This window comes from Myotis daubentonii, chromosome 2 (assembly GCF_963259705.1).
Source record: "Myotis daubentonii chromosome 2, mMyoDau2.1, whole genome shotgun sequence".
Lineage (NCBI taxonomy): Eukaryota > Metazoa > Chordata > Mammalia > Chiroptera > Vespertilionidae > Myotis > Myotis daubentonii.
Window position 1 is genome coordinate 102,210,246 of NC_081841.1, and position 25,978 is coordinate 102,236,223.

At 42.7% G+C, this 25,978-nt stretch overlaps 2 protein-coding genes across 3 annotated transcripts; one reads left to right on the plus strand and one right to left on the minus strand.

Moving 5' to 3' along the window:
* Positions 1-396: 396 nt before the first annotated feature.
* Positions 397-14,119, plus strand: GTF3A (general transcription factor IIIA). Its single transcript, XM_059681186.1, has 10 exons — positions 397-401; positions 1,361-1,790; positions 3,898-3,998; positions 7,667-7,763; positions 8,118-8,206; positions 9,477-9,550; positions 10,816-10,896; positions 11,940-12,169; positions 13,445-13,504; positions 13,744-14,119. Exons 1-10 carry the CDS (start codon positions 397-399, stop codon positions 13,906-13,908), a joined length of 1,332 nt encoding a protein of 443 aa, XP_059537169.1. The 3' UTR covers positions 13,909-14,119.
* On the minus strand, positions 12,883-25,706 carry MTIF3 (mitochondrial translational initiation factor 3). Of its 2 annotated transcripts, none has more exons than XM_059684067.1 (4): positions 25,352-25,706; positions 18,409-18,872; positions 15,428-15,585; positions 12,883-14,367 (listed from the first exon to the last, which is right to left on the minus strand). In XM_059684067.1, exons 2-4 carry the CDS (start codon positions 18,869-18,871, stop codon positions 14,149-14,151), a joined length of 840 nt encoding a protein of 279 aa, XP_059540050.1. In that variant the 5' UTR covers position 18,872; positions 25,352-25,706; the 3' UTR covers positions 12,883-14,148. The 2 variants fall into 2 exon arrangements, with proteins under 2 accessions (XP_059540050.1, XP_059540051.1); XM_059684068.1 differs by lacking the exon at positions 25,352-25,706 and adding an exon at positions 20,421-20,476.
* Between the last annotated feature and the right edge of the window lie 272 nt (positions 25,707-25,978).

The following is a 25,978-nucleotide window of genomic DNA, read 5'->3' on the forward strand; positions in this document are numbered from 1 at the left end:
TCACAGGAAAGAAAAAGGAAAAAAAGGCCTGGCCTGGATCCTATAAGCAGCTTTATAAGCAGAGTTGTTGGGAAAACTAAAAGTTAGTGTTAAAAGTGCCAGCCCAGGGGGCAGAGGTTAAATATAATCTCATTCATTCAAAAATGACTGTAACAGGTGGGTATTAACAGTCCAGTATAAAGGTGAGGAAATATTCAACACAAGCGAAACTATGTAAGACTTCCGGAGCCGTAGGAGGAATGTGTGTGGACTTGTACCCTGGAGAGGGCTGGAGGGGCCAGTGAGGAGAGCAACAAGTGGACGCATGTCCCAGACACCCTCTCAGTCCTCATGTGACAGGTGTTATTAGCATCATCTCCACCTTAAAGATGTGAAGACTGAGGCTCAGGACTGAGCATGATGTAAGAGTCTCGGTCAGGGCTGACTGCTGGACACTGACTTGGTCTCTGTTGGAACCTGTTCATCGGACTCAGACAAGGGCTTGCATAATGATTTGGAATGATGCAGGCGGTGAAAAATACAGACCTGGCGGAACATCAGGCCATCCATCATGTTATTCTCACTCAAGGACAATAAACACGTGGTCTCCATAAATCAAGATATACAACATCATTTAAGCCTCTAGTGCAGCGGTTCTCAACCTGTGGGTCGCGACCCTTTGGGGGTGGAACGACCCTTTGGGGGTGGAACGACCCTTTCACAGGGATCGCCTAAGACCATCGGAAAACATATTATTACATATTGTTTTTGTGGTTAATCACTATGCTTTAATTATGTTCAATTTGTACAATGAAATTGGGGGTCACCACCACATGAGAAACTGTATTAAAGGGTCGCGGCATTAGGAAGGTTGAGAACCACTGCAGTCTAGTGCTTTTCAAATGTTAATGTCGTCAAACCACCGGCGATCTCTCTGATTCAAGTAGACGGGAGGTGTTCCTAATGATGCTGAGGGTCCACAGATCCCACGCTGAGCAGCAAGGCCCTAAGGAAGGGGTTCCCAAACCTTTCCGCAGTGGAGTCACCCAGGGAGTTTCTGAAGTGCTGGTGCTGGTTTCCCACCACCAGAAATTGTAATTTAATTGGTCCGGGGTTAGGAGTTTTAAAAGATCTCCATGTGCTTCTAGCCTGCAGCCAAGTTTAGGAGGCACTGTGCTGGGGCTTACCGAGGCAGCATGGTGATGGCAGGCAAGGCAATGAATCCTTAAAGAGGACAAACTGGTCACGTGGTAAGGACAGGATAGTTTACATTTTGCAAGGTTAGTGCTTTGAATAGGGTGGTGGCGGATGGGAAACACGTCGCATTTGATCCGTGCCGCACAGTCGGCTGAGAACAGATGGAGGAGGAAGCCTAGAACAGGAGGGACGCAGCCGGGCTTTCCGGGCGCGAACCTGGCGCCCGCGGGGGCGGAGCCTGCTGCACGCGCCTGCGCCCCGGTCCCGCCCCTCGGGGCTGGGAAGGTGCCGCCCTCCCGGAAGTGCGCCGAGGCCGGCGGAGGTTCTCCGGGAGCCGCGGGCGCTTGGCCGGGCGCGCGCCGCGCCCTCCGTTCCCGCACGTGGCTCGGCACGTGGCTGAGCGCCCGGCCCTGGGCGCCCTGGAGCCGCCGGCGTCGGTGGCCGCGGCCGTTTTATCGCTGACCGTCGCCGACGCGTTCGTCAGGGCCGGCGAGAGCCCCGCCCCGCCGCTCCCCGCGCTCCCTAGGAGGTTCATCTGCTCCTTCCCGGATTGCAGCGCCAGTTACAACAAGGCCTGGAAGTTAGACGCGCACCTGTGCAAGCACACGGGGGAGGTAAAGGTCCGAAGGCGGGGCCCGAGGGACCGGGCGTCAGGCCCGGGGACTGGTGACATGGCCCGCCGGGTGGACCCGCGCGCGTGGGCGCTGCCCTGGCTTTGCCGGACGTGTTCAGCGTTGGCATGTGGGCCGCAGAAGCTAGTCAACCTGCCCTAGGTTAGGGAAGGAGCTGAGGAGGTAGACAAGACGTTCCAGCACCCAGGTATCCTTTTCGTGGGCTCCGGGGTTTGCAGAGCAAACTTTCCCCTTCTTTCACCCTGAGTCTTGGCCAATCACCACCTCCCGGTCATCTGTAAAGACTGCACGACTCATTCCGCAGGCACCTGCTTTAAGCACCTCTCTCCCAGAACTTGTGAGGACGATAATCTGCAAGTACTGGAGGTTTAGCAAGCAGCGTGCAGTCATTCTTTCAAAACACAGTACCAGCCTAGCCTTGGAGAGAGAGGTCAGTGAACAAAACAGGCAAGGCTTCCGTGGTCACCGGCCTTATGCTTTAAGCAGGACAGACAGATAAAGGAATAGGTAGGCGTGAGACGCAGTATGTCGAGGGCTGCTGGAGGGTGCTTAGGAAAGGCCTCTTGTCCTGATTGGGAAGGAAAGGATCCAGCCATGCAGCCAGTTCAGGGGAAAACCGTCTGGGCCAAGAGAACTGCAGGGAGAGCGTGTGGTGCTGCGGGTGGGGGTGGGGAAGGCAGGCCAGTGTTCCTGGGTGGGACGCTACGAGAAGCCCGGAGAACCAGGATCATTTGTAGGCCAGCTACAGATGGGTTTGGAGTGTGGGTTTTACTTGGAGGGCAATGGGACTATTTTGGAGGAAGACAGCTGAAGGAAGTGGGGCTCACGGAGGCCAAGGAATCTGCCCAATTTCCTAGTTTTTGGCAGAGCCTGGCTTCGCACTGCCTCAGCTAAAGGCCCTTAATTTCTTTCTTTCTTTCTTTTTTTAAAATATATATTTTATTGATTTTTTACAGAGTGTAAGGGAGAGAGATAGAGAGTTAGAAACATCGATGAGAGAGAAACATTGATCAGCTGTCTCCTGCACATCTCCCACTGGGGATATGCCCGCAACCCAGGTACATGCCCTTGACCGGAATTGAACCTGGGACGTTTCAGTCCGCAGGCCAACGCTCCATCCACTGAGCCAAACCGGTTTTGGCAAGGCCCTTAATTTCTTAAGTTAGAGGCCTGCAGTCACTGCCTTTGCTTCTAGCACCTACCGAACTTAGGGGCCACTCCCCTAATGACACCCATTCTCCTTACCATCTCCAGCATTTAGAGGCTGACCATTTCCTTCTTGGGACCTTCTCCTCCAGTCCTCTTCCTCGGACCCTTTTCACTGGCTTATCTTCTGCCTCTACTCTTCTCTTGGCAGGCCTACCCAGTGACTGGGTTCACTCGTAACAGTCATGATCCTTTGCCTCCTGATCTTCCTCTTACCCATCCTATCCCTCCTAATCTGAGCTGTACAACCAGTATGTCCAAATTAAACTTTACCTTTAAGACGTGTGTCATATTTTGGCTATTGGGATCACCAGCTTCCTTCATACAGGAAAACTTGAAGTCATCTTTGTTGTCCCAAATCTCACACGTTAATTTGACAAATACTGGTTGAGCCTAATCCATGACAGTTTTGCAAAGTTCTGTGGATCTGTTCCTTAGCACAGACACTGGGCTTGTCCAGAATTAGCCAGAACCTGCACATTCTTCCCTAGCCTGTGGATGGGTATACACATGCTGTGGTGGAGATCTGTGTACATAGGCCATGCTTATAGGCAAGTAATCTTAAGAGGGGGTTGCACTTAAAGCCAGGTGTCAGGTTAGGAGCAGATTAACCAACTGAGGGCTGCCTGCTTATTGCATATGCTATTCATAGAGCAAGGTCTGCTGCAGTGACTTTGTTGAGAAGTGATGACATTGATGTGTAACTTCATGCAGGACAACCTTGTCTGACTTGGTGTAGCAGCTGCTCAATACTTAGTGAAAACCATCTGTGGAGACAGAGCCCATGGCCTTGCCTACTAGACATTTGAGGCTTTTAAATAATACTGGAGTTACTAATGTGGGCAGAATTGACACATTTTTTTTTTTCTTTCCTCCCTGCTAGAGACCATTTGTTTGTGACTATGAAGGGTGTGGCAAAGCCTTCGTCAGGGACTACCACCTGAGCCGCCATGCCCTGCTTCACACTGGAGAAAAGCCTTTTGTGTAAGTAGAGAACTGGGTTGAAGCTCTGAAATGGTTGTATGGTACATTGGCCTGGTAAGAAAACTGATTGTTACCTCAAGATCAAGAGAATGTGAAGCTTCATTTGCATCTCCTGACATAAGAGGAGACCAGGTTTTAAATGTGTGGAATGGAGTAGGGGTTTTGTCGGTAATTTGTGTTAATAACTTCAGGAACAAGTTAATCTGAAGTTCTCTTGCATTTGCATCCTCTCATCTCCTTTAAAGTGTCCACTAAATGGGAAATCAAACATGAAACACACCCAGTTTAGACCAGATGGAAAATGATTGCTTGGCAGGTTACTGACTCTCCATTGTCAGGGTCTTTCTGAATTGAGAAGCTGCTGGGATAAGAGGTAGAAGCATGAAGAAGTCAAGCTTTTAAGAGTTCATCTTGTATTTCTTTGGGTTAAGCCTCTGCACCTCTATCATACCAGTTTTAAATTTTATTCTTCTTGGAGTTGCTATTTATTTATCTGAAAGGATGAAGATACAGTTTTTCTTTTAAATCCATATTTCTTTAAGCAGTGGACCTCAAATTTAGGGTGCATCAGAATCACTTGGAGACTCTTAAAACAGCTTGCTAAACCCCACCCCAGAGCATCTCATTCAGTAGGTCTAGGGTGGGGCCTGAGAATTTGCATTTCTTGCAAGTTCCTGGGTGATATTGATGCTGCTGGTCAGGCAACCACACTTAGAACCATTACACATGTTCCAGGAAAACATTAAATTTTTCTTGGAAACAAAATAAAAAAATAAATCTAATAGCTGTTCAGAACTATGTGTTGGAGACTATATCAGGAAATAGCTATATGGCAGGTTTTGCAGATGTTAGGATTTAAGATCATAATTTTGTTCTATGAGACAGTTCTTGGAGCAGTGGAGTTTTCTAATGACCTGAGTTGATTTCTATTAGTTCTAAGCTGATGAATGCGAAGGGTCCCGTGTCACTAAGGTCCACACAGTCTGAAGAAAGTGAGCTGTGACACAGGACAGCCTTCACTGTTGTGTTCCTTATGGAAGGCCATCTCCTCTCCCTCTGACGGCGCACCAGCCAGAGGGAAAGAGGCAAAGTGCTGAGGACAGCAAATGCTGTTTTAGTCCCTGTTCAAGCACACAATGTCCTCAAAATCAGTGACACTAAGTGAAGCTTATTATTTCAAAATATAGTTCAACTATACCAGCAAAGAATAACTAAGGTGATTTGGAAAATAGGGCTGGAATATAGTCTTTGTCCTAGAAGTTTCACTTTGGGGAATTTATTCTACAAATACACTTGTTCCTATGTTGAAGGCATGTACACGGTCATGTGCAGCATTATTAATAGTAGTAAAGCATTGGAATCAACCCATGTGCCCATTAGGAGGGTTAAAGTGTGTCACCATAGTGGAATACTATACAGCTAGAAAAATTAATGCAGACGTTCTCTATGAAACTAGGGAAATCTCTAAGGCATATTAAGTGAAAAGCCAAGCAAATAAAGGGCTACCTTTTTGTGTATAAAAAGGGAGGGGAGTAGACAGGAAGAACCTATAGTTATATTTGCTTGTATATGTATAAGAAATGCTGAAAGTTACATAAAACTAAAAATGTCACTCGCCTTGGGAGTCCGTGGAGAATACTGGGTGAGTAGGGGCAGGGGTGGAAGGAAACATTATGTATCCGGGTCCCACTGTTACATACAATGAAAGGAAAAAGTGGGTCTGGGTGCAGATGCACAGGAAGAATGAGAAAAGTGAGGATTACTCCTGCTGGAACAATGTATCTCCCAGCTTTCCCTCTAGCCCAGACCACTCTCTCGTTAGCTCCAGGTCCCCATAGCCAGCTGCTGGCTGGACAGTGTTATTTAGCTGTCTTTGTGGTTTCTAAATTCACTAAGTCCATTCTGAGCTTGGCTTTCTCCTTGGCCTTCTCCTCCCTTGTTCTTGATAGGTGGGTGGCATCACTGTCTATCCAGTGATTCACAGCAAAGATAAGGCAACTCCTTTGGACGCCTCGTTCTGCTCTCCTCTCCAGCACATAGGTCATCAGGCCCTGTTCCCGATCCCTCAAGTCCCTCTCTCCTGCTCCAGCTGCCACTATCTTATTTTAGGCCCTACTCCTCACTGGCATCACTGGCCCTCTCCCACATCAGCCTCCAGGTTGCTTTCCTTCTTAAAATAGTGCAGTGGTTTTTAAGCACTGCCTACATAATGAAGTCCAGGTTCTTAGTATGTCATATAAATGGCCTTTGTGATTTGGCCATTTTGGGCTTATCTTGACTCATTTGCTTGAGTTTCAGACATGAAATTATGATCCAGCTATGCTTCACTGACCAGCAGCCTCCTCCTGTTTACCCTGCTAACATTGTCAGTGCCTTCAGTGGCCCTGTGCCTGCTGTTTGGCTCTAGTCAGAACTTTTCCTGGCCCTATCCTGCCCCACACCTGTGTGAGGTTAGATGCCTGGGTCAGGCTTAAAGTCAAGAATGACAGAAAACCCAGCACTATAGAGGCTTAAACAAAATAGTCTCTTTTTCTCTTGCATAACTGAAACACACAGTTAACAGTCCCTGGATGATCTGTAATCATTAGGATCTGAGCCCCTTCTAACTCTCCGCCATCCTCATCTTGTGGCTTCAGCGTCATTGTCCAAGATACCTGTTGGAGCTCCAGCTGTCACATAAGCATTGCCGCCACCAGGATGGAGGGAGGTGCAGAAGAGGTGTGCCCCTTTTTAGACACTTTGTGGGATTTAAACAACATGGACCAGAACTTAGCCTGGTGCCACCCCTAATTGCAAGGGATGCTGGAAAACGCTCTCTTTATGTTGGCCATTTACTCAGCTGAAACTCAGCATTCTGTTCCTGAGGTCAAGAACACTTGTTGGAACTTCAGGTGGTTTCTGCCACAATGCTCCCTCTGTGCGTTTCCAGTGGGCTTCTGGGCGTATCTCTCGTGGTCACTGCACAGTTAGTCTCTGTCCTTCTCCACCTGGCCCTGTGGATAGCACAGTGCTTCATATGAGTGTTAGTCATTGTTTATCAGTGAATGATAGCTATGATTAGGGCTTATAAAGGAAGTCCTGCCTCATCCATCAGGCTGATGAAAACTCATCACAAACAGATCACATATTTTAAAAATAGACTTCACAAAGAATTTAAGTAATTCAGGGCGAAGATACAGAAATGCTCATTAAGAGAACTTGAGCAGCCTGGTGCTATGCCACAGGGCATAACGGTGTATAGTTCTGTGTTATCTCTGAACTACAAGCTGAAATCAGTTTTTTGTTTTGGGGGGAAGTCTTTTTGGAAAGGCAGTTTACAGTGACACTTCAAGCAAAATTTAGGTTATCACACTCTAGACTGAGAACAATTTGACTTAAACATCATTTAAGCCTAAACAGGGTCTAGGCCTTTGGAATTAATGTTTTTCACCTCCCTCTGCCCAGTCTACACAGGAGTCTGATGCCGTGTGCTTAATTTCAGAAGCTTTGCATGAAGTACATCTTGTTACATGATAATCACATCAAAACAGAGAGGTCTACATGGTGTAGTTTACACTTTGGAATTTGTTAAAGACTATTTTATATGATACTTTGGAATAATTAGCTTTTATGAAATCTTAAAATTTTCTTCCCGTGGTTTGTTAATATTTGGGTTTGCAATTTCTCAGTTGTGCAGCTAGTGGCTGTGATCAAAAATTCAACACAAAATCAAACTTGAAGAAACATTTTGAACACAAACACGAAAATCAACAAAAACAATATGTGGTAAGTAAGAATGATATTCTATGCTTAAATTCTCTGAATATTTTTATGTTTATTGTCTGTTTCTAAAAATTTCATCATCCAAATTTTGTCTGTCAAATATCTGGATTTAGCCTGCATATGCTATCATAATAATTGTTTTATTTTGAAAGCAAGCATTGTGCTAATTAAAGTATATTATTGGTAGATTACCCCAAATGAAAAAATGTCTGTCTTTAAAGTTTCTTGACAAAGAATTTTACCGTAACTAAATGGGTGAAAGTAGCAAGTTTATAATCTCCACAATATTTTTATCTTGAATATTGTTATGAACTGTTCTTTGATTTTTTTCAAGACTAACAAACCTTTACTGAACAGTGTACTTTTGAAGGTTGTAAGAAGACCTTTAGGAAACATCAGCAGCTGAAAACCCATCAGTGCCAGCACACCAATGAGCCACTGTTCAAGTAGGTACTCTACCGGGGGAAATCCACATCGCACATTTCAGGTGGGAATAAGCTGAAATGTAAAGGTTGGGTACAAATGTTCTGAAACAGTTTATTAGTCAATATTTTTTGTACCATGTAGAGTGTACGTACGCCCCTTTATATTTTGGGCTATGCCAAAAGTTCAATTTTGCTTTTTTCTCTAAAAGAAATATTTAATATGCTTCAGAATACTTTGTGAGATTAGTACAATTGTGGTTAAGGTTGAAGAGAAGAAAGATTAATAAACGACTTATCTATTCAAATAGAGCCTGTTCAATAATATGACATGTCATTATGAAGACCCTAGCTATTCTTTTCCTAAAAAACAAAAGCAGTGTGGCTTAGCCTGCATTAGAGAGGGTTTCGTGGGGAAGAAGAAAGCGTGACAGGAAACAGTAGAATAGATGTGCCAAGGGCATTGAGGAATCCGCCTGCCTGCACAGATGGTCACTCTTGAAGAGCATGGACTCTGGGCACTGCTGTGCTGGCGGAGCCTTCCTCCGCTCACACAGGGCTGCCTTTTGCCTGGGGGCTGCTGCCGGCACAGTGCTTCAGGTCTGCTTCTTCTGGTGCTGCTGGTGGCAGTAACGCCAAAATGGCATGTCCTTTTCATTGCTCACCAGCGGCTGTGAAGCTACAGCTGTGTTTGCTTTTCACACCAATCCCATGCAGCATTGTTGGAAAAACTAGATAGAAATGATTTGGAATGGTTTAAATGTTGACCTAAACCATCTTTTTTGTAACCATGAAAACACAGAGTATATTTTCAGAAGTATAAAGATAAAAGTGTTTAATTTGAGCCCTAGCTGATTTGGCTTAGTGGATAAAGCATCGACCTGCGGACTGAAGGGTCCTGGGTTCGATTCCGCTCAAGGGCACATGCCCGGGTTGCAGGCTCGATGCCCAGTAAGGGGCGTGCAGGAGGCAGCCAATCAATGATTCTCATCATTGATGTTTCTAGCTCTCTCTCTTTCCCTTCCTCACTGAAATAAATAAAAAAGCATATTTTTTAAAAAGTGTTTAATTTGATCATATAAGCTAAAAAATGTAATGTAACGTTTTTCTCCGTTTTGCTCCAAGTTTGGTCAGGTAATTTGAATTTTAACTATGAGAGGGTCTCATTTATATGACTGGTTTGGTTGTGGGAAGAGGAGACTTTGGTTGGAGAAATAGGACAAAATACTATTTACCCTAGGTGGAGTTCTCTATGAAAACGGACTGGCTGATGCTTGCTGTCTTGTTAACCCAGGTGCACCCATGAAGGCTGCGGGAAACACTTTGCTTCACCCAGCAGGCTGAAGAGACACGGGAAGGTCCATGAGGGTGCGTACGTGGTCCTTTATAGTATTCACTTTACTAACACACCAACCATAGCGTGTATGTGTGTAAGTCTTTGAGTACTTGCTGCTTTCTACTCTATTCCATGATCCTACTGAGGAACTTAGAACTAGGCGGGGCACCATTCTGCTTGTTCAGGTTTTATACTCTTGACCAAAGAGGTGCTGTGTGCTGTGTCCATTCTTCCACTCCGCTGTCACTGTTCTAAGTCCATATTGTATTGTTCAGAACAAGTGCCTGGTTGTGCTGTCTTGTGATAGGCAGGTGCTCCAGCCAAGATGTTGCTTCTTCATAGTAGTTTTTAACCCCATCTACTTACTTCCTGTGTCACTCTTCTCCTAGGAGCGCTCAAAAGGTTTAGAAAATGGTTTGGAGTTTTCAGAGCAATCAGATTGGAACTTTTTTGAAAAAGACTTGATTAAACTGACTACTTGTCTCTATTATGTTTCCATATAGGATTTTTGATATCTATATTCCAACTTCCCAAGCCCTAGACTTTATGGGATTTTTTTTTTTTTTTTTTTTTAACAAGAGAGTGATAGCCCCATTCGTTTCTGTTATTTAGTTGGGTAAAATTCAGGGTGGCTGTTACATTGACTGATTAATCCAATTCTAGTGCTTTACAAAATGTCAGTTTTTGTTCATAGTCTTTTTCTCTGGTTATTCTAGTTTATTTTCTTCCTTAGCTGTACCCTGCTTCTTTTTTGCCATATGAAACTTACAAGATGGTAAGACTAGAGGAAGCAGGGGTGGGCATATAACTGCTGAGATCTAGTGTTGGTGTTTTGCCAAGGACAAAGGACCACCTTTTTTGCTGAGGAAAAAGAGAGGCTAGCATAAGGCAGGGAGGGTGGAAGGGCCATGAGCCATGGAGGTGGGGGAACTAAAGCAGTTGGGCATCCATGTGCAGTAGAGTCCGCCTACTGCAAACATCAGGAAAGGGAAAGAAGTCTGCTAAGCTCGTATCCTACATGAAGTACCCTGATGAAGTCTGCTAAGCTCATATGTCCATTCTTCCTTATGATAGTCTGCTAAGCTCATATCCTACATGAAGTACCCTGATATGCAACTGTTTGGTTTCACTGTAAAATACAACATCAGTTTTTACTGTCACCTCGTGAGACTAACAGAATAGAATACTATTGGGAGGTAGAAGAAACATTACTATACATGTAGGTTTCCTTTTTAATTTTGATTGATGTTTACACTGAATATTCATAAAAGGTAACACACCTATCTTTTTTTAATAGGCTATAAATGTCAAAAAGATTGTTCCTTTGTGGCAAAAACATGGACAGAGCTCCTGAAACATGTGAGAGAAACCCATAAAGGTAAGGCAGCCTGTCTGGTGTGGTTCAGCAGTTGAGCATCAGCCTATGCACCAGGAGGTCACTGGTTCCATTCCTGGTCAGGGCACATGCCCGGTTTCGAAGCAAGCTCAATCCCCAGTAGGGGGCATGCAGGAGGCATCCGATTGATGATGTTTCTCTCTTGTTGATGTTTCTATCTCTTTATCCCTCTTCCTTCCTCTCTTTAAAAATCAATAAAGGAAAAGAAAAAAAGGGGGGGGGGTAAGGTACACATGAATGGCTTGGTATAACCATTTACCCCTTTAGAACTGATTTAGTGCTTTTAAAGAGAGAAATATTAAATATGCACTTAAAATAATAGATGTTTTGTGAGGAGCTATGCCAGCCGTGGGCAAACTACGGCCCACGGGCCGGATCCGGCCCATTTGAAATGAATAAAACTAAAAAAAAAAAGACCGTATCCTTTTATGTAATGATGTTTACTTTGAATTTATATTAGTTCACACAAACACTCCATCCATGCTTTTGTTCCGACCCTCCGGTCCAGTTTAAGAACCCATTGTGGCCCTCCAGTCAAAAAGTTTGCCCACCCCTGAGCTATGCACTTCAGCTGTTTGACAAATGAGAATAGAGACCTATGGTCCCGGGTTAGGAAGAGCTATTCTGGGTCTCTCTGAGCTACTCTGCATATATAGCATTTTAAAGGCTATGGCAAGTAAAGAATCTGGGGATGTACCGGTGTTCTGTGGGACAGTTTGGGAACGAATGCCCAGTGTACTGAGGATAAGGAAGGAAACTGGTCTATTTAATTTTCTCCCTTTGCCCACAGTTACCTTGCAGAGACCCCTGCTCCTTGGCAAGAGTGACTTTATGTAATATAAGAACTTGGGAGACTTGAGACAAATATTTAAGCAATAAAAATGAGTTAGTTTCCTCTGAAATTTATGACTTACGTAAAATCATAAGGTTTTTAGGTATTGAATATGTTATATAATTGGATATTAATGTTTTCTATGTGATAATATCTGGGAAAATTGATTAAAATTTTTTGTTTACTTTGTCAGAGAAAATAATATGTGAAGTATGCCAGAAAACATTTAAACGCAAAGATTATCTGAAGCAACATATGAAAACACATAACCCAGAAAGGGATGTGTGTCGATGTCCAAGAGAAGGCTGTGGTAGAACCTATACAACTGTGTTCAATCTCCAGAGCCATATTCTCTCCTTTCATGAGGAAAGGCGTCCGTTTGTGTGTGAACATGCTGGCTGCGGCAAAACTTTTGCCATGAAAGTAAGTACTCACTCTCACAGGTGCAGTCCTTCCAGGGTGAGGCTTCTCGCCGGGTTCCTAGGAGCCCTGGGTTCCAGGATGGTGCCCCAGGGCCTGCAGTGGGAAGGCGGGTGAAGAGGCCTCTAAGACCTTCCATTCTTGCTTAACCGGAGTGGCTCTGAGCTAAAGTCTGCTGTACAGCCAGATATGCCTATGCCACGTGGTTCTCATAGTGTGGCCCTGGCCTGGGAGTACTAACGTCACCTGGAAACTTGCAAAAAATACCTATCCACATGCCCTACTCTAGACCTGCTGAATCAGAAACTTGGGGGTCAGGGGCCCAGGAATGCTTTTTCACAAACCCTCTAGGTCAGCAGTCGCCAACTGATGGTCCACAAACCACTGGTGGTCTTTGAGGTCCGAAAGGTTGGCGACTGCTGGTTTAAGGAAACCTTTGGAGCAGTGGTTGCCATCTGGTGATCTGTGGACCGCTGGTGGTTGGTGAGGTCTGAAAGGTTGGCGACCGCTGATCTAGGTGATTCTCATGTGGGCTATGTTTGTGAACCAGTGGCTTATGGTACCAAATGCTTATTCAAAAGAGTATGCTGATATTTTAGGTATCCTTTTAGGCTGCTAACACCTAGGAGCCACCCTTTTAGACCACAATCATGCAGGGATTGAGAAGGGAAGTGAGGGACTATAGAACTTGGGAATCTATCTAGTGTACATCATGGTATGATTCTAGTAGGTTGGGAACATGACACTAAATGGAGGGGCCTGTGTGGTTTTGCAGACTCTCACTCTGGTTGGTGCACTTACAAGCACTTAAACCATGAATTACAATGAAGACTGAAGTGAGAAATGAGGCTGGTTCAGCATAGCTCTGAACCGTTACAACACAACTTGGAGCTGCTGGTGGTTGGCATTATCATCAAGAACAGCAAGACTTTGGCCAGATATTCCATTGGTTTGGGGATGCTGTGGACATAGCTTCAGTTAAACCAACTTCCTTTAGTTTGGAACTGGTTTTCCCCAACCTCTTACTTATGAAGAGCTAAGAAGCTACAGGAGATCGAGATTATCAATTCCTAACCTGGGTTGTTAGAAGAGGCGGTGATCTCAGTCTAGGACTTGAGGAAGAAATCCTCTTGTGGCCTCCTTGTAGGTAGAGGCCACACCCCTCAACAGAACATAACAGAAAGAAGCTGTTTATTTAAATAATTCAGGAGTTTTTATGTTAATAGGTACCAAATGGCAATGTTTTAAAAATAGAACATTTTCTTTCTTTCATTGCAGCAGAGTCTCACTAGGCATGCTGTTGTGCATGACCCTGACAAAAAGAAAATGAAGCTCAAAGTAAGTTGAGACGACTTAGGCAAGCTGTTTTTAAAACATGAATTGCTGATTGAAGCCAGATGCAATCTATTTAGAATATTTTTGACTCTCATTACTGTGTGAGTCTGCACCACTATTGAAAGCAATTGGATGGATTTATTTTCTTATAAAGGAGTGTGTGTACCTATCAGGGTGTACAACTATTGTAAAATTCAGGTAATTTTTATTTTGAATTCTAATTGTTTTCCTTGTTTCCAAAGGTAAAACAAGCTCGTGGAAAACGGAGTTTGTCCTCCCGTCTCAGTGGATACATTCCTCCTAAAGGGAAACAAGAGCATGGCTTATCTTTGCCTAAAACTGGAGAGTTGCTGAATTGCACTGAGGACAAAGTGCTCTCAACAGTTGCGGTACTTACCCTCAGCTAAACATCCAATTCTTTTTCCACAGACCAGCCAGCTCAGTTACAGGCAGACCTTATTGGTGGTTCCAGACCACTGCAATAAAACATGTAGTGCAATAAAGCAAGTTGAAATGCCTTTACTTGTGGAGGAGGCTCTTGCCTTTGATTTTGGGGGGAAAATGCAACATCTGTAAAACACCGTAAAGTGAAGCACAATAAAACGAGGTATTCCTGTATTTTCTCTCAGAAGCACATTTTTCTTTAATCACTGATGCAGAATATCTGATTTTTTGTCGTTTCCATTTTCTTTGTTTAAAGGGTTTCTTTCCTGGGTCTCTTGACTTTGTCTATATGCAATTTCTTCCTTTTCGCTCAAATGACGAAGAACACATATTACAGCTTTTCCTCCTTTAACAGGTTGTGGCCTGGATGAGAATGTTGCTATTCCAGGCATAGTCTGGAGGATTTGATTAAATAGCTCCTCCTAAGAAGGGAAAACAGCCAAAGTTTAACTTAAAACCAGTGTTTTGATTTTCTAATACCCAATTCTTGAATTGCTATTCAAGTGATTAGTTAAATCATGTCCAGTTAAGCTGATTGAAACCTACCTGTACAGTAACCAGGAAGTTATACAAACTCCATGTAACTAAACTAAGGCACTAAAGAAATCCCTACTCTGTCAATGCTCTGAGGGGCTATGTTTGGCCCCAAGCTCTCTCTTCTTGCAAAACCAAGTATAAAGCAGTGGGTTTGGGTATTGGCAGAGTATCAACCTATCCCCCAGATTGTTAGCCCAGTGCAGTTTCCAACACTCACTCACAGTCACTTGGGGCATTAGAAAAATACACTGGTTCTAGAGATTCTGGGTCAGTTGGTCGGGGACCTAGCTTAAGTGATTCTAACGTGGAACTAGGGCTGACCACCACTGGGCTGATGCTGCCTTTTAGCTGATAACTAACTCTAACAGCGAAATAGAGCCCTAGCCGATTTTGCTTAGTGGCTAGAGCATCAGCCTGCAGACCAAAGGGTCCCGGGTTTGATTCCAGGTTCGTGCAGGAGGCAACCAATCAATGTGTTTCTCTCACGTCGATGTTTCTCTCCCACTCTCCCTAAAAATCAATGGAAAATTATCCTTGGGTGAGGATTAACTAAAAAAGAAAGCAAAATAGATATGCCATAAACTTATCCTGGATTGTAAACAGATACACACTTTCTTGAAGACAATTTGCCTTTAAATATGATGCTTCTTATAGGCATTTATAAAGAGGAAACAAACTTTAAAAAATGAATATAAAGTTTCTAGTTTTCCTATTTAAATGTTAGATATTCTACAATTCATAAAATAAGGTAATAAAGCCTTTAAATTATGATGCAGAATGTTTTCACATGGCAAAATATGCTACAATGGAAAATGTAATGTATATACAGTATGCTTGCATTTTGAAAAACAAACTGGAAAGCTATTATCACTAATAGAATTACTGTTACTTTGTTTTTACATTTAGATCAGCAAACAAAAAACAGTTACTACTGTTTTTACTTACCATTTTATTTTCTGGCTCTTCTGCATTCTTTGCTTTCTTTATAGTAACTTGAACTTTATACTTTTTCTCAATCCACTGCTGAATCTGTTTACTCTTTGTGTCCAAATCATGTTGTCCGATATTTGAAGAAAAAATTAATTCCTTTGTCAGAGTAGGTCCTAGTTTGAAACAGTGAGACTTGGTGCTAGGACCATTTATTACCCCGTTATTAGACTAACCTCACCACATATACTTCAGAAAATCTTAGGTTGCCACAGCGGCCCTAACAGTCCTCTCACCTGACTAGTTTCACAGACCATTAAACACTTTTTAAAAATAGGAGACCGACATACAGGTACCATTTTTTTTGCCTGTCAAGGGCATTTAAGTATAAAATGTCTCCATTTATTGTCATCATTTGATGAAAGAACATGAAAAGAATGGTCCTTTAAAGGGAACAAGCTTAACTTTATAGTAAACTTAATTATTGTTTTTCTTTTGGGTGTGGATCCGTCTGGGAAATACTATTCTCATCTTATTCTTCTGTGATACCCTCCTAGCTACAGTGGAATCATCCAGACTGTATCCTGCATTCATTCATTCAATCTACTTTGGAAATCGCAATTATTAGAAAACTAGAGGCCCAGTGCATGAAATTCATGCATGGGTAGGGTCCCTAGGCCTGGCTGGCAATTAGGGCTGATTGGGGCCTTCTGGCTGCCGGCTGGGGCCTCCCTTCCCCAGCAGCCAGCCGGGGCTTTCCTTCATTCTGCGCCGTCCCCTGGTGGTCAGCACCCATCATAGCGAGCGATCAAATTCCCGGTCTCCCAGTCGAACTCCCAAGGGGACCAATTTGCATATAAGGCATATATATATATATATATATATATATATATATATATATATATGTAGATCGTTTTACAGGGAAGGAACAGACTACTCATTAAAGGCATTCGGACAATTGAGAGTTTTCATATGGGAGGAAAAGTTAGGTTTTAACCCATACAAAAATCTTCCCATATGTACTATCTTAATGTAGGAAAAAAACACTTTAATACAAATAGGAGAAAAGAATGGATATGTTTATGAGCTCGATAAGGGGTGAAAAATCTAGGATAAAGTTTTTGCTTCATATGGAACAGAGGTTCCTATAAATCAGGAAGAAAAATAAACCATCAAAGAAAGAAAAAAGGAATATGAATAGGCAATTTGTAGAAGAGGAAACTCAAATGGTGAAAGGAACTACAAATTAAAACAGGATATGGCTTCTCACCCATAAGCATGACAAAAATTAGAGTCTGACAGTACCGAGTGTGGGTGAGAATGGACAGAAATGTTCACATACTTCATGCTGATTTGCCCCATAGGAATTGAGCATGCACAAGGAGATACTGATACATGCATAGAATCATTGTTTGTAATAATGAAAACTAGAAGCAAGCCCAATGGCCAGGGAAATGGACTAACAAAGCTATAGTACATGCTTATGATGAAATGTCACTTGGTAACTATATTTAGCTATAGCTATTATATAAACATCTTGAAAACAATAGTGTGCCCTTTATAATTTTATGCATATAAAATTATTCTATAGACTGTGACTGTATCTGTAATGAGTTTAACAACATGGACTGGATCTACACCCTGAGTCCATGCGAGTGAGTGGGGGCCTTTGGAGAAGAAGGATGGAACAGGAGAAGGGAGCACAGGACTTCAACTTTTCTGTAATGTTTTGTTTAAGAAATCTGAAGTATGACAATGTTAATGCTTGTTTATTTTGTATGATAAGAGTTGTTTATTTTTCTGCTTCTAATTTCCAAAATAAAGGTAATTCTAAAAAAGAGTTCTTTTATTAACACCTTCTTGCTTCCTTAAAGCTATAATCAGTTGGTCCTAGTTTCCTATCAGGACAAAGTCATGGCTTTGACAATCTCTGAACACAGAGAGGTGTCTTCTCCAGCTTGTCAATTTTTTTTCATAGACATAGTTTGATGACCTTATGCTCCTCGTTGGCCTCTTTTGAAAATTTGTTTTCCAGTCAGCATCCTTGTTAAACATTGCGGACAGATCACGAGAATTCTCGTGTTTTCTGTTCTAAGGCTTGTGGCCAACCACGAGAATTCTTTAAAAAGATATTAGCTTGTAAGAACATGTAATAACTTCAAAATGCAATGGGTATTTAATTTTAAAGCGTGCCTTTAACATTTATGTAAAACATTTTTTGTACCCGTTCAATAGAAACTTATCTGGCCTCTGGGTATAGCTAACAATAAAACTACAGGTCCGCAACATGTTAAGTGTGGTGTTACAAACTGAGCCACAGACTATGTGTGACTTTCGTAAGACACACAACCTCACTGGGACTTAGTCTTCTGACCCCTACTCCAGTGCCTTTTCCATTGAACAACCTTTCATAATGATCAGTAATAATTAAAAGTCATGAAAAACCAACATTAATGCCTTGTAAGGTGATTGGCAAAATATGTAAACGATTGTTACTACCAGTATTGTAACAAAATACTCAGGCATAGATGCTCTATGAATCACTTCTGAGTTTAAAAAGTGCCTCTGGGGAATTAGCCAAACACCTCCACTTTGAGATGAAATTTTTTTTTTAAAGGAGGGTAAATGAGTGGCTCAGGAGAGGAATAGGAACTTGAAAACCATCTCTTCTGAGTCTCATTATATTACACCCATCAGTTACTCTGCCTGCCTGGGCATTAGGAGACAAAGCTAAGAGCAAAGGGAAAAGATTTCCTATTATTTTGGTGGTGTTTACCTGTTTTTCCTCATTTAACATAGGTTATAAAAAGGTGATCGACACAGGATACAAGGAAAATTTAAAAAGGAACAGAAATGAGGGATGAAAAAGGCATTGGAAACAGTGGTGAAACTGAATTTTCGTTTTTCAACCCATTGTCACAGGCATCGTAGCAAATGCCCAATTTAAACTGCTGATTATAGTCTTAAGGAATTCAAGGGGCAAAGAGCAAACTACCTACCAGTCTTAGGTCTGGCCTTTTCCCTCTCTCTCAGTCTCAGCCGCTCGTGGTGAATCTGTGTGCCTGTCATGAGCTGGTACTCGGGAGGGTCTGTGCTGGGCTTCTTTTTCACAAGTCGCAGATCTCGCTCGTCCATAAGTCGAATCACGTCTGCTCGGTGCATGTTCCCCAAATCATTGCCCTTCTCATCAAACACATGAATGATTCGCTCACTAATTTTTCTTCCAATGTTACTAAAATCAGTTTCATTATTTTTTCTCTTTTTTCTTTCATGCTGGGAGTCTTCAACAGTACTAAAAGCTTTTGCATGAATTAGGTAGGACAGTCTTGGGACAGAAGCAGTAAGGGGCAATTGTGCTAGTGCCATCTTTTGCACGATGTATTTACCCAAACATCTTCTAAGACAGTTATTTTCAGTCTTTATGGTTTGTAATATTATTGACCTTAGAAAAACAGCAGCCATCCTAAAAAGTAGGGAGAACAGTTGATTAAAATTAAACCATTTGTTCTTGTGGTTTGGTATTGTGGTACAAGGAGGGTGTGTGTGTGTGAGGCTGTGGAAACTATGTCATCTGTGAATATTTTGGATCTGTGTATAGAACATTTACACAAATAATACGGACCATCAAGTGACCATGTTCACACTCATGGTAGTACTGTCCCCAATATGTTATTGTTAGAATAAATCATATTTGCACAGTGCATTTTTCTTCACTAAATAGTATTTCATTTGATTCTATTTCCCATGGATCTTGTAGTGCCAACTTCAAAAGCAAAATCTGAATGATTTATTTGGGAGGAAGCAGTATATAAAATATTTGGTGATTCATAAACACCAAGTCATAAACATTTTTCTTTGTGTGTTTTTTTTTAAATATTTTTATTGATTTCAGAGAGGGAGAGAATGAGATAGAAACATTAATGATGAGAGAGAATCATTAGCCAGCTGGAATCACATGCGCAGTACTGGAGATGGAGCCTATAACCTGGGCATGTGCCCTGACCAGGAATTGAACCGTGACCTCTTGATTCATAGGTCGATGCTCAACCACTGAGTCACAACAGCCAGGCCAATTCATAAACGTTTAATACATTTAACAATTTGTCAATATATTTGATGGTACACAAAATATAAGAGGACTATTATGGGAAAGTGGACTCTTCATGAGGAAAGCTGACCCACTAGAACAGTGGTTCTCAACCTTGGCTGCACATTAGAATCACCTGGGAATCTTTTTAAAATCCTGATTTCTGGGCCTCATCCTCCGGAAATTCTGTTTCTTTGTTACTAATGTTGTGGCCCCACCCCATAACAAATATTTATTTCCATTTAATAAATTAATTGCTGTATAAGTTTCAATACTAGTTAATTTTTGGCTTTAGATCAGCAAAGTTGAAGATGTACACACTCCTTCAAAATAAGCTATTAATAGATAAAATTATAAATACAAAGTAAAGAAAAATGTGTTATTAAATTTGAACTGCAAATATCCACAGAAACTCAAATAATTACAAAAGCTTTTATTAGGAAATTTTTGAAACATTCACAGAAAGAACAGTATAATGAGACCTAATCACCCATCATTACCACTATGTGGCCAAGCTTGTTTCATCTCTACCCTCAACTATTCCTGTCCCCACCCATCCATGAACTATTTCAAAGTAAATCTTACCTCATCAGTACATACTTTAGTTTGTCATCTCTAAGAAGTAAGGTCTTTTGTACTTTTAAAAATAACTACAATAACATTATCCCAACTAATAAACATCCCTTTATATCATTAGACATCCAGTTTTCAGATTTCCCTGATAGTATTATAATTCTGCTTGTATACATTTCATTTACAGTTTGGCCACAGGTGTTATAACTTAAACAATGACTAAAATTCATTTCAACAAATTAAATATGCAAAAATCTACTTTTTAAAAAAAGATAATTTGCCATAACCATATGTGACTATTACCCTAACTTCCTACTTTGAAAATGGTAAAGAACTAAGCATGTATCCTACCTTTTTAGGAAAAACTAGAAATATCTCCAGCTGATGAAGAAAAGCTCTTCTTCAGAAGAGAATGCCATCTAATAAATGGAGAAGTAAAAATAATTTGAAAACCACCATTTTGCCACTGCCAATCAAATCTCTGATTCAGAGAAGGATGGATACAAAAATTATCAGGTAAAAGGCTGGTGAGGAAATAAAGGTATTCAAGTGGTGCCAAAGGGTGACCCTAAGATGACTTCTAAATTGAAATGGGAAAAAAACACTCTGGTTGTCACCTGATAACCAAAGGTCAAACTCAGCATCCTGACAGTGGGACGACGTGATATCCTAGCACACAGCTCCAGGGTGACTTGGCTTCTGTAGGCACCGTCTGTGAAGCAGTCCTGCCAAAGGTTAACCTGAATCCAGCCCAACCTCCAGACTTAGTTTTCAGTTTCCAAGTAATACCAGGGCCAGACTCAGAGCAGAACAAATTAAACCACAGGAAGCAATCAGACAAATCTAGAGTGTGAGACAAGACAGCTGGCATGGTGTCTTAAAAAAAGTTAGTGTCTTTGGGAGAGAAAGGGTTGGGGGAGGCTATTCTTGAATGAAAGGACTAAGGAGACATAATTGTAAAATGCAGTGTGTTTAACAAAAGCAACTAAAAAGACAATGGAATAATAAAAACTGTTTGAATAATTTAAAAAAAAGACATTGGAATAAAGGGAAAATCCGAATATAGCCTAGATTCATGATGGATTATACTCTCAGGAAAGTACTGTTACTACTTAGGTGTGAAAACGTCAGTCTTAGGAAATGAATGCTGGAGTATTTAGGGTAGAGTCTCATGACTTCAGTTGCTGAATCTAGTTTATGGGTGTTTAGTTATTAGTTTTTTCACTTTCTGTATGTTTTTCATAATTAAAAAGTTTCTTTAACAAAAAGAATCAACAGCCTATGGAGTGGAAAAAATTCACTAGTTGTGCCAACAGTTAAAAGTTAACATGTCTATTTTAGAGCAGAAACAGGAAGTCTACCAGCATCGTCAGGGGATGCTTTTTCACAACACAAGGTGTTTCCTCCCTCCTCTACTGTTAAGAACTACTGGGTTAGGCTGCCCTCTAAAAAAAGATGACAAAAGAAAAAGAAAGTAAGTAATAAATATTGTGAGTTCAAGTATTTTAAGCTACAATGTCTGGGATTACCCTTAACTTTTTTTTTTTAATTAAATCTTTATTGTTCAGATTATTACAGTTGTTCCTCTTTTTCCCCCCCATAGCTCCCCTCCACCCAGTTCCCACCCCACCCTCTGCCCTTACCCACCCACCCCACCGTCCTCATCCACAGGTGTACGATTTTTGTCCAGTCCCTTCCTGCATCCCCCACACCCCCTCCCCGCCCCGAGAATAGTCAGTCCACTCCCTTTCTATGCCCCTGATTCTATTATAATCCCCAGTTTATTCGGTTCATCGGATTATTTATTCATTGATTTTTAGACTCACTTGTTGATAACTGTGTATTTGTTGTTCATAATTTGTATCTGTACCTTTTTCTTCTTCTTCCTCTTCTTAAAGGATACCTTTCAGCATTTCATATAATACTGGTTTGGTGGTGATGAACTCCTTTAGCTTTTCCTATTCTGTGAAGCTCTTTATCTGACCTTCAATTCTGAATGATAGCTTTGCTGGATAAAGTAATCTTGGTTGTAGGTTCTTGGTATTCATCACTTTGAATATTTCTTGCCACTCCCTTCTGGCCTGCAAAGTTTCTGTTGAGAAATCCGCTGACAGTCGTATGGGTACTCCCTTGTAGGTAACTGACTGTCTTTCTCTTGCTGCTTTTAAGATTCTCTCTTTGTCTTTTGCTCTTGGCATTTTAATTATGATATGTCTTGGTGTGGTCCTCTTTGGATTCCTTTTGTTTGGGGTTCTCTGTGCTTCCTGGACTTGTAAGTTATTTCTTTCACCAGGTAGGGGAAGTTTTCTGTCATTATTTCTTCAATATCTTGCTCTCTCTCTTCTTCTGGTACCCCTATAATTCGGATGTTGGTACGCTTAAAGTTGTCCCAGAGGCTCCTTACACTATCTTCATATTTTTGGATTCTCTTTTCTTTTTGCTTTTCCGGTTGGGTGTTTTTTGGTTCTTCGTATTTCATGGTTTGTTGAAGGGTGATGTCCCTTGGCTCTGGTTTTGCTCTTCCATGAGGAGCACAAAGTACTCTTCATATCTAGGTTGACTGATTAAGAGCTAAAATGATGATTTACAACACTGGCAAAAAGCTATCGTATACCTTTGGCCAATTTCTCAACTCTTTGTTTTGTTAATCCTCTCCTGGAAATATTTTCTCCACTACTTTCCAGAGAAAGTAGAAGGTAGGGAGGGAGGAGGAAGGGGAGAGAGAGAGATACTGGTGTGAGAATACCTGTGTGAGAGAGAGACACTGACTGACTGGTTGCCTTCCGCACACGCTCCGTGCGCACCCCACCCGGGGCAGGGGATGAACCAGCAACCCAGGTACCTGCCCTTGTCCAGGAATCAAACCAGAGACCCTTAGATCCACTGGCCGATGTTCCAACCACTTTGCCACACCAGCCAGAATCAATTTCTTAACTTTTTAGCTATAAAAAAAATATTACTTTATTGAAAAAATCTAATGACCAACCAAGAAATGTTTTCTAAAAAGCTTTTAAATCCAGAACTAAAGACTCAATTTTACCAGTTGGATTTACTCTCATAAATCTTCTAAATAATCATCTCATCTTCCAGGACTCCATATCCAGAAACAAGCATCCTGGTCCATCCAGGGCCACATGTCATCTTTTCCACTCTGCTCTCCCACTTTCATAGCTAACCCAACACAAAGTCTCATCAGTTTTACAACCTAATACCACTCAAATCCATCCACTTCTCTCCATATCCAGGGCTACCGCCGTAGTTTAAGATACCATCCACCTCTTGTTTGGATTCCCATCAGTCTTCTAGACTCTTACACCACATTTGAATTCTGCAATTAGCACTCCCCTCTGCATTGCTGTCACCACACCTAGTGCCCTCCCCACCTTAAAACTGCCCCTTGTGAGGCCAAAAGGCTCTTCCCACCTCTCCAATCTCATTTCATACCAAACATCCTTTTTGTCTAAACCACACTGACCTTTCAGATTCTTTAAATCAAGCATGTCAAACTCAAAGGCTAAAACGGGCCAAATAAACAAGGTTTAAGTTTATGTGGGCCCCCAAAAAACAAAAGCTTCAATTTTCATAGAAGCATAGGTTTATTTTGATAGAGACATGCTGAATACAAAGGGCTGAAATAAATGAGTAATCGTTAACATAAAATAATAGAACATTTTAATAAAAATCAATACATTTTCTTGAACAGTAACTTACCAGACACTGAATGACTGCACAAATAAGCATAACATAAATAAACCTATTTTTCTCGTTCTCCGAAAGCGAAATATTTCCTGTTGTGCACACTAAACAAGTCAGTCCAAGACTAATGACGTTGCAATCGCTGCTAGTATTAGTGGAGAGAAATGGTGCGCCTGTGCATAAGGCACGTAAGGGAAATGAATGCAACATGATTATAGTAATGTCATTAGCGAACGTTGTAGTTTGTTACTTATAATATTATGTATTGTTATGGGTTGGCTCAACGAGATAGACCACCGACTCAGAATTTAAATTTAAGAGCCTTTATTAAGCTGGCCAGCTGATCACAGCGCCTATCTCCCCCTCTGGGAGATTCGGAGCATGTGGCAGAGATCAAGGGTGCAGTATGATCCTTTATAGCAAAACAGTGTTACCTTAGAAGTTCATGGAAAGTTCATAAGAACAAAGGGGGGGTAAACAGAGTCACACCTGGCTGGAGCGTATCATAATATATTGTTTTTCTAAGACAATTTAGCAATTTTTCTTCTATGGTTCCTAACCCTGACACAATCCTCCATACGTCAGTCCCCCCCTCCCAGCACATTCTGTAACATTCTGTAACCCTTCCATGCCGCAGTCCCTCACCCTAGCACAGTATAACAGGATATTGTAAAAATTAAGTTATGAAACTTTTATTAAAACATTTCTTACAGAGTTATATTGGCTGGGCCCCAAAAATACTCATTGCGGGCGGCGAGTTTGACATGCTTGCTTTAAATGTCCTTCCCATCCCCTGGCTCAGGAAACCTCAGATGTTGCTTAGTGCCATTTTCTCAGCATTCTTCTGCTTGCGCCCCAGGCCTACCCAGACCTCCCCTACTCCGCCTCCCCCCACCCTCATTCGTTTGTTGAGCTCAACATGAATGCCGAACATGAAATGCTTCCAGTATAGTTTATCTTTCCCAAACAGCATCTATCACAATTATAATTTTGTTATTATCGTATTACTTTTTCCTTCACTAGAAGGTGAGTTCCATGAAGCGGGGAAAGAATCTGATTTATCCTTCGCTGTATTGCGCTGGCACAATAAGTAGTAGTTGATTTCCCGCCACTTAGTCCTTTCTTATGCTGAGGCCTTTCCTAACATGCACTGGGAACCGCGGCTTTTCTGCAAGAAAACTTACTTACTTCTTTCACAAGTCATGCCATTGAGCCTGCTAAATGACAAGTGGGAGGAAAAGGAAATTCCACTATCACTTTGACCCGCCCCAGCGGCTTCTGCGTGGCCAGCCCTTCCGGCCAGCCGCAGAGCGCAGGTACGAACGCGGGAGTAGCGCTTCCAGGGGCGCGCACTGGGTCACGAGCGTCAGAGACGACCACGCCCACCCCGGAGGGGCGTAGGGACGCACGCAGACGTGCACGTACGTGCGCCGAGATGGCGGGGCTGAATGTCTGAGGGACTGCAGGCCCGGCGCAGGGATGCACGGGCAGCAGCCAGGGCCCCAAGACGGCGTTACCCAACCCCGCCCTCGCGGCGGAGCCTGCGAGGCCTCTCCGCGCTCCGCCGGCAGCCTGGGTGCACTGACCTTCCGGGGACACGCCGAGCGCAGTGCCGCCGCCGCAGGGGTGGCCCTGAGACCGTCCTTCCGCCTCAGGTTCTCTGGGCCACTCCGCGCCTACGCCCCTGGCTTTCCCTGCCGGCGGACCAAGGTCCGGCCAAAGCACACGGGCCCCGTGGGGAGGCACCGTCGCCTTCCGTAGTGGGCGGGGCTTCGGGGCGGGGCTTTTAAAGGAAAGGTGACCGGGGGAGGAGCGCTTTTCTGGCTCCCCTGATGGATCCCTCCGACAAAAATAATGCAGAGGGCGTGGTTTCTGCGGGCAATTGCTACCCACCTGCCCTGTGTCTCCAGAGCTTGGGAGGAAACTCGTGTGCCGCGTTTGTGTGGCGATCAGAGAAGTCCTCCTCTGGTTGCATCACGTTGCGCCGGCCTCGGAGAACTTTCATAAACGTCTTTTGTGTTAGGTCTGATCAAAGAGCCGATACCCCTCCCCTGGGAGCTGACCTTTAGGCCACTTCACCATGGACACTCCACTTGCTAAGAGCCTCTCCCCTCTGGAGTTTCCTGGAATCCAGACCTGCACAGAGAATTCTCCGCCCAGAAAAAGCCCTTTAAAACCTCTGACTCCCCATCTTTGGGTGCTGGCGCCATTTG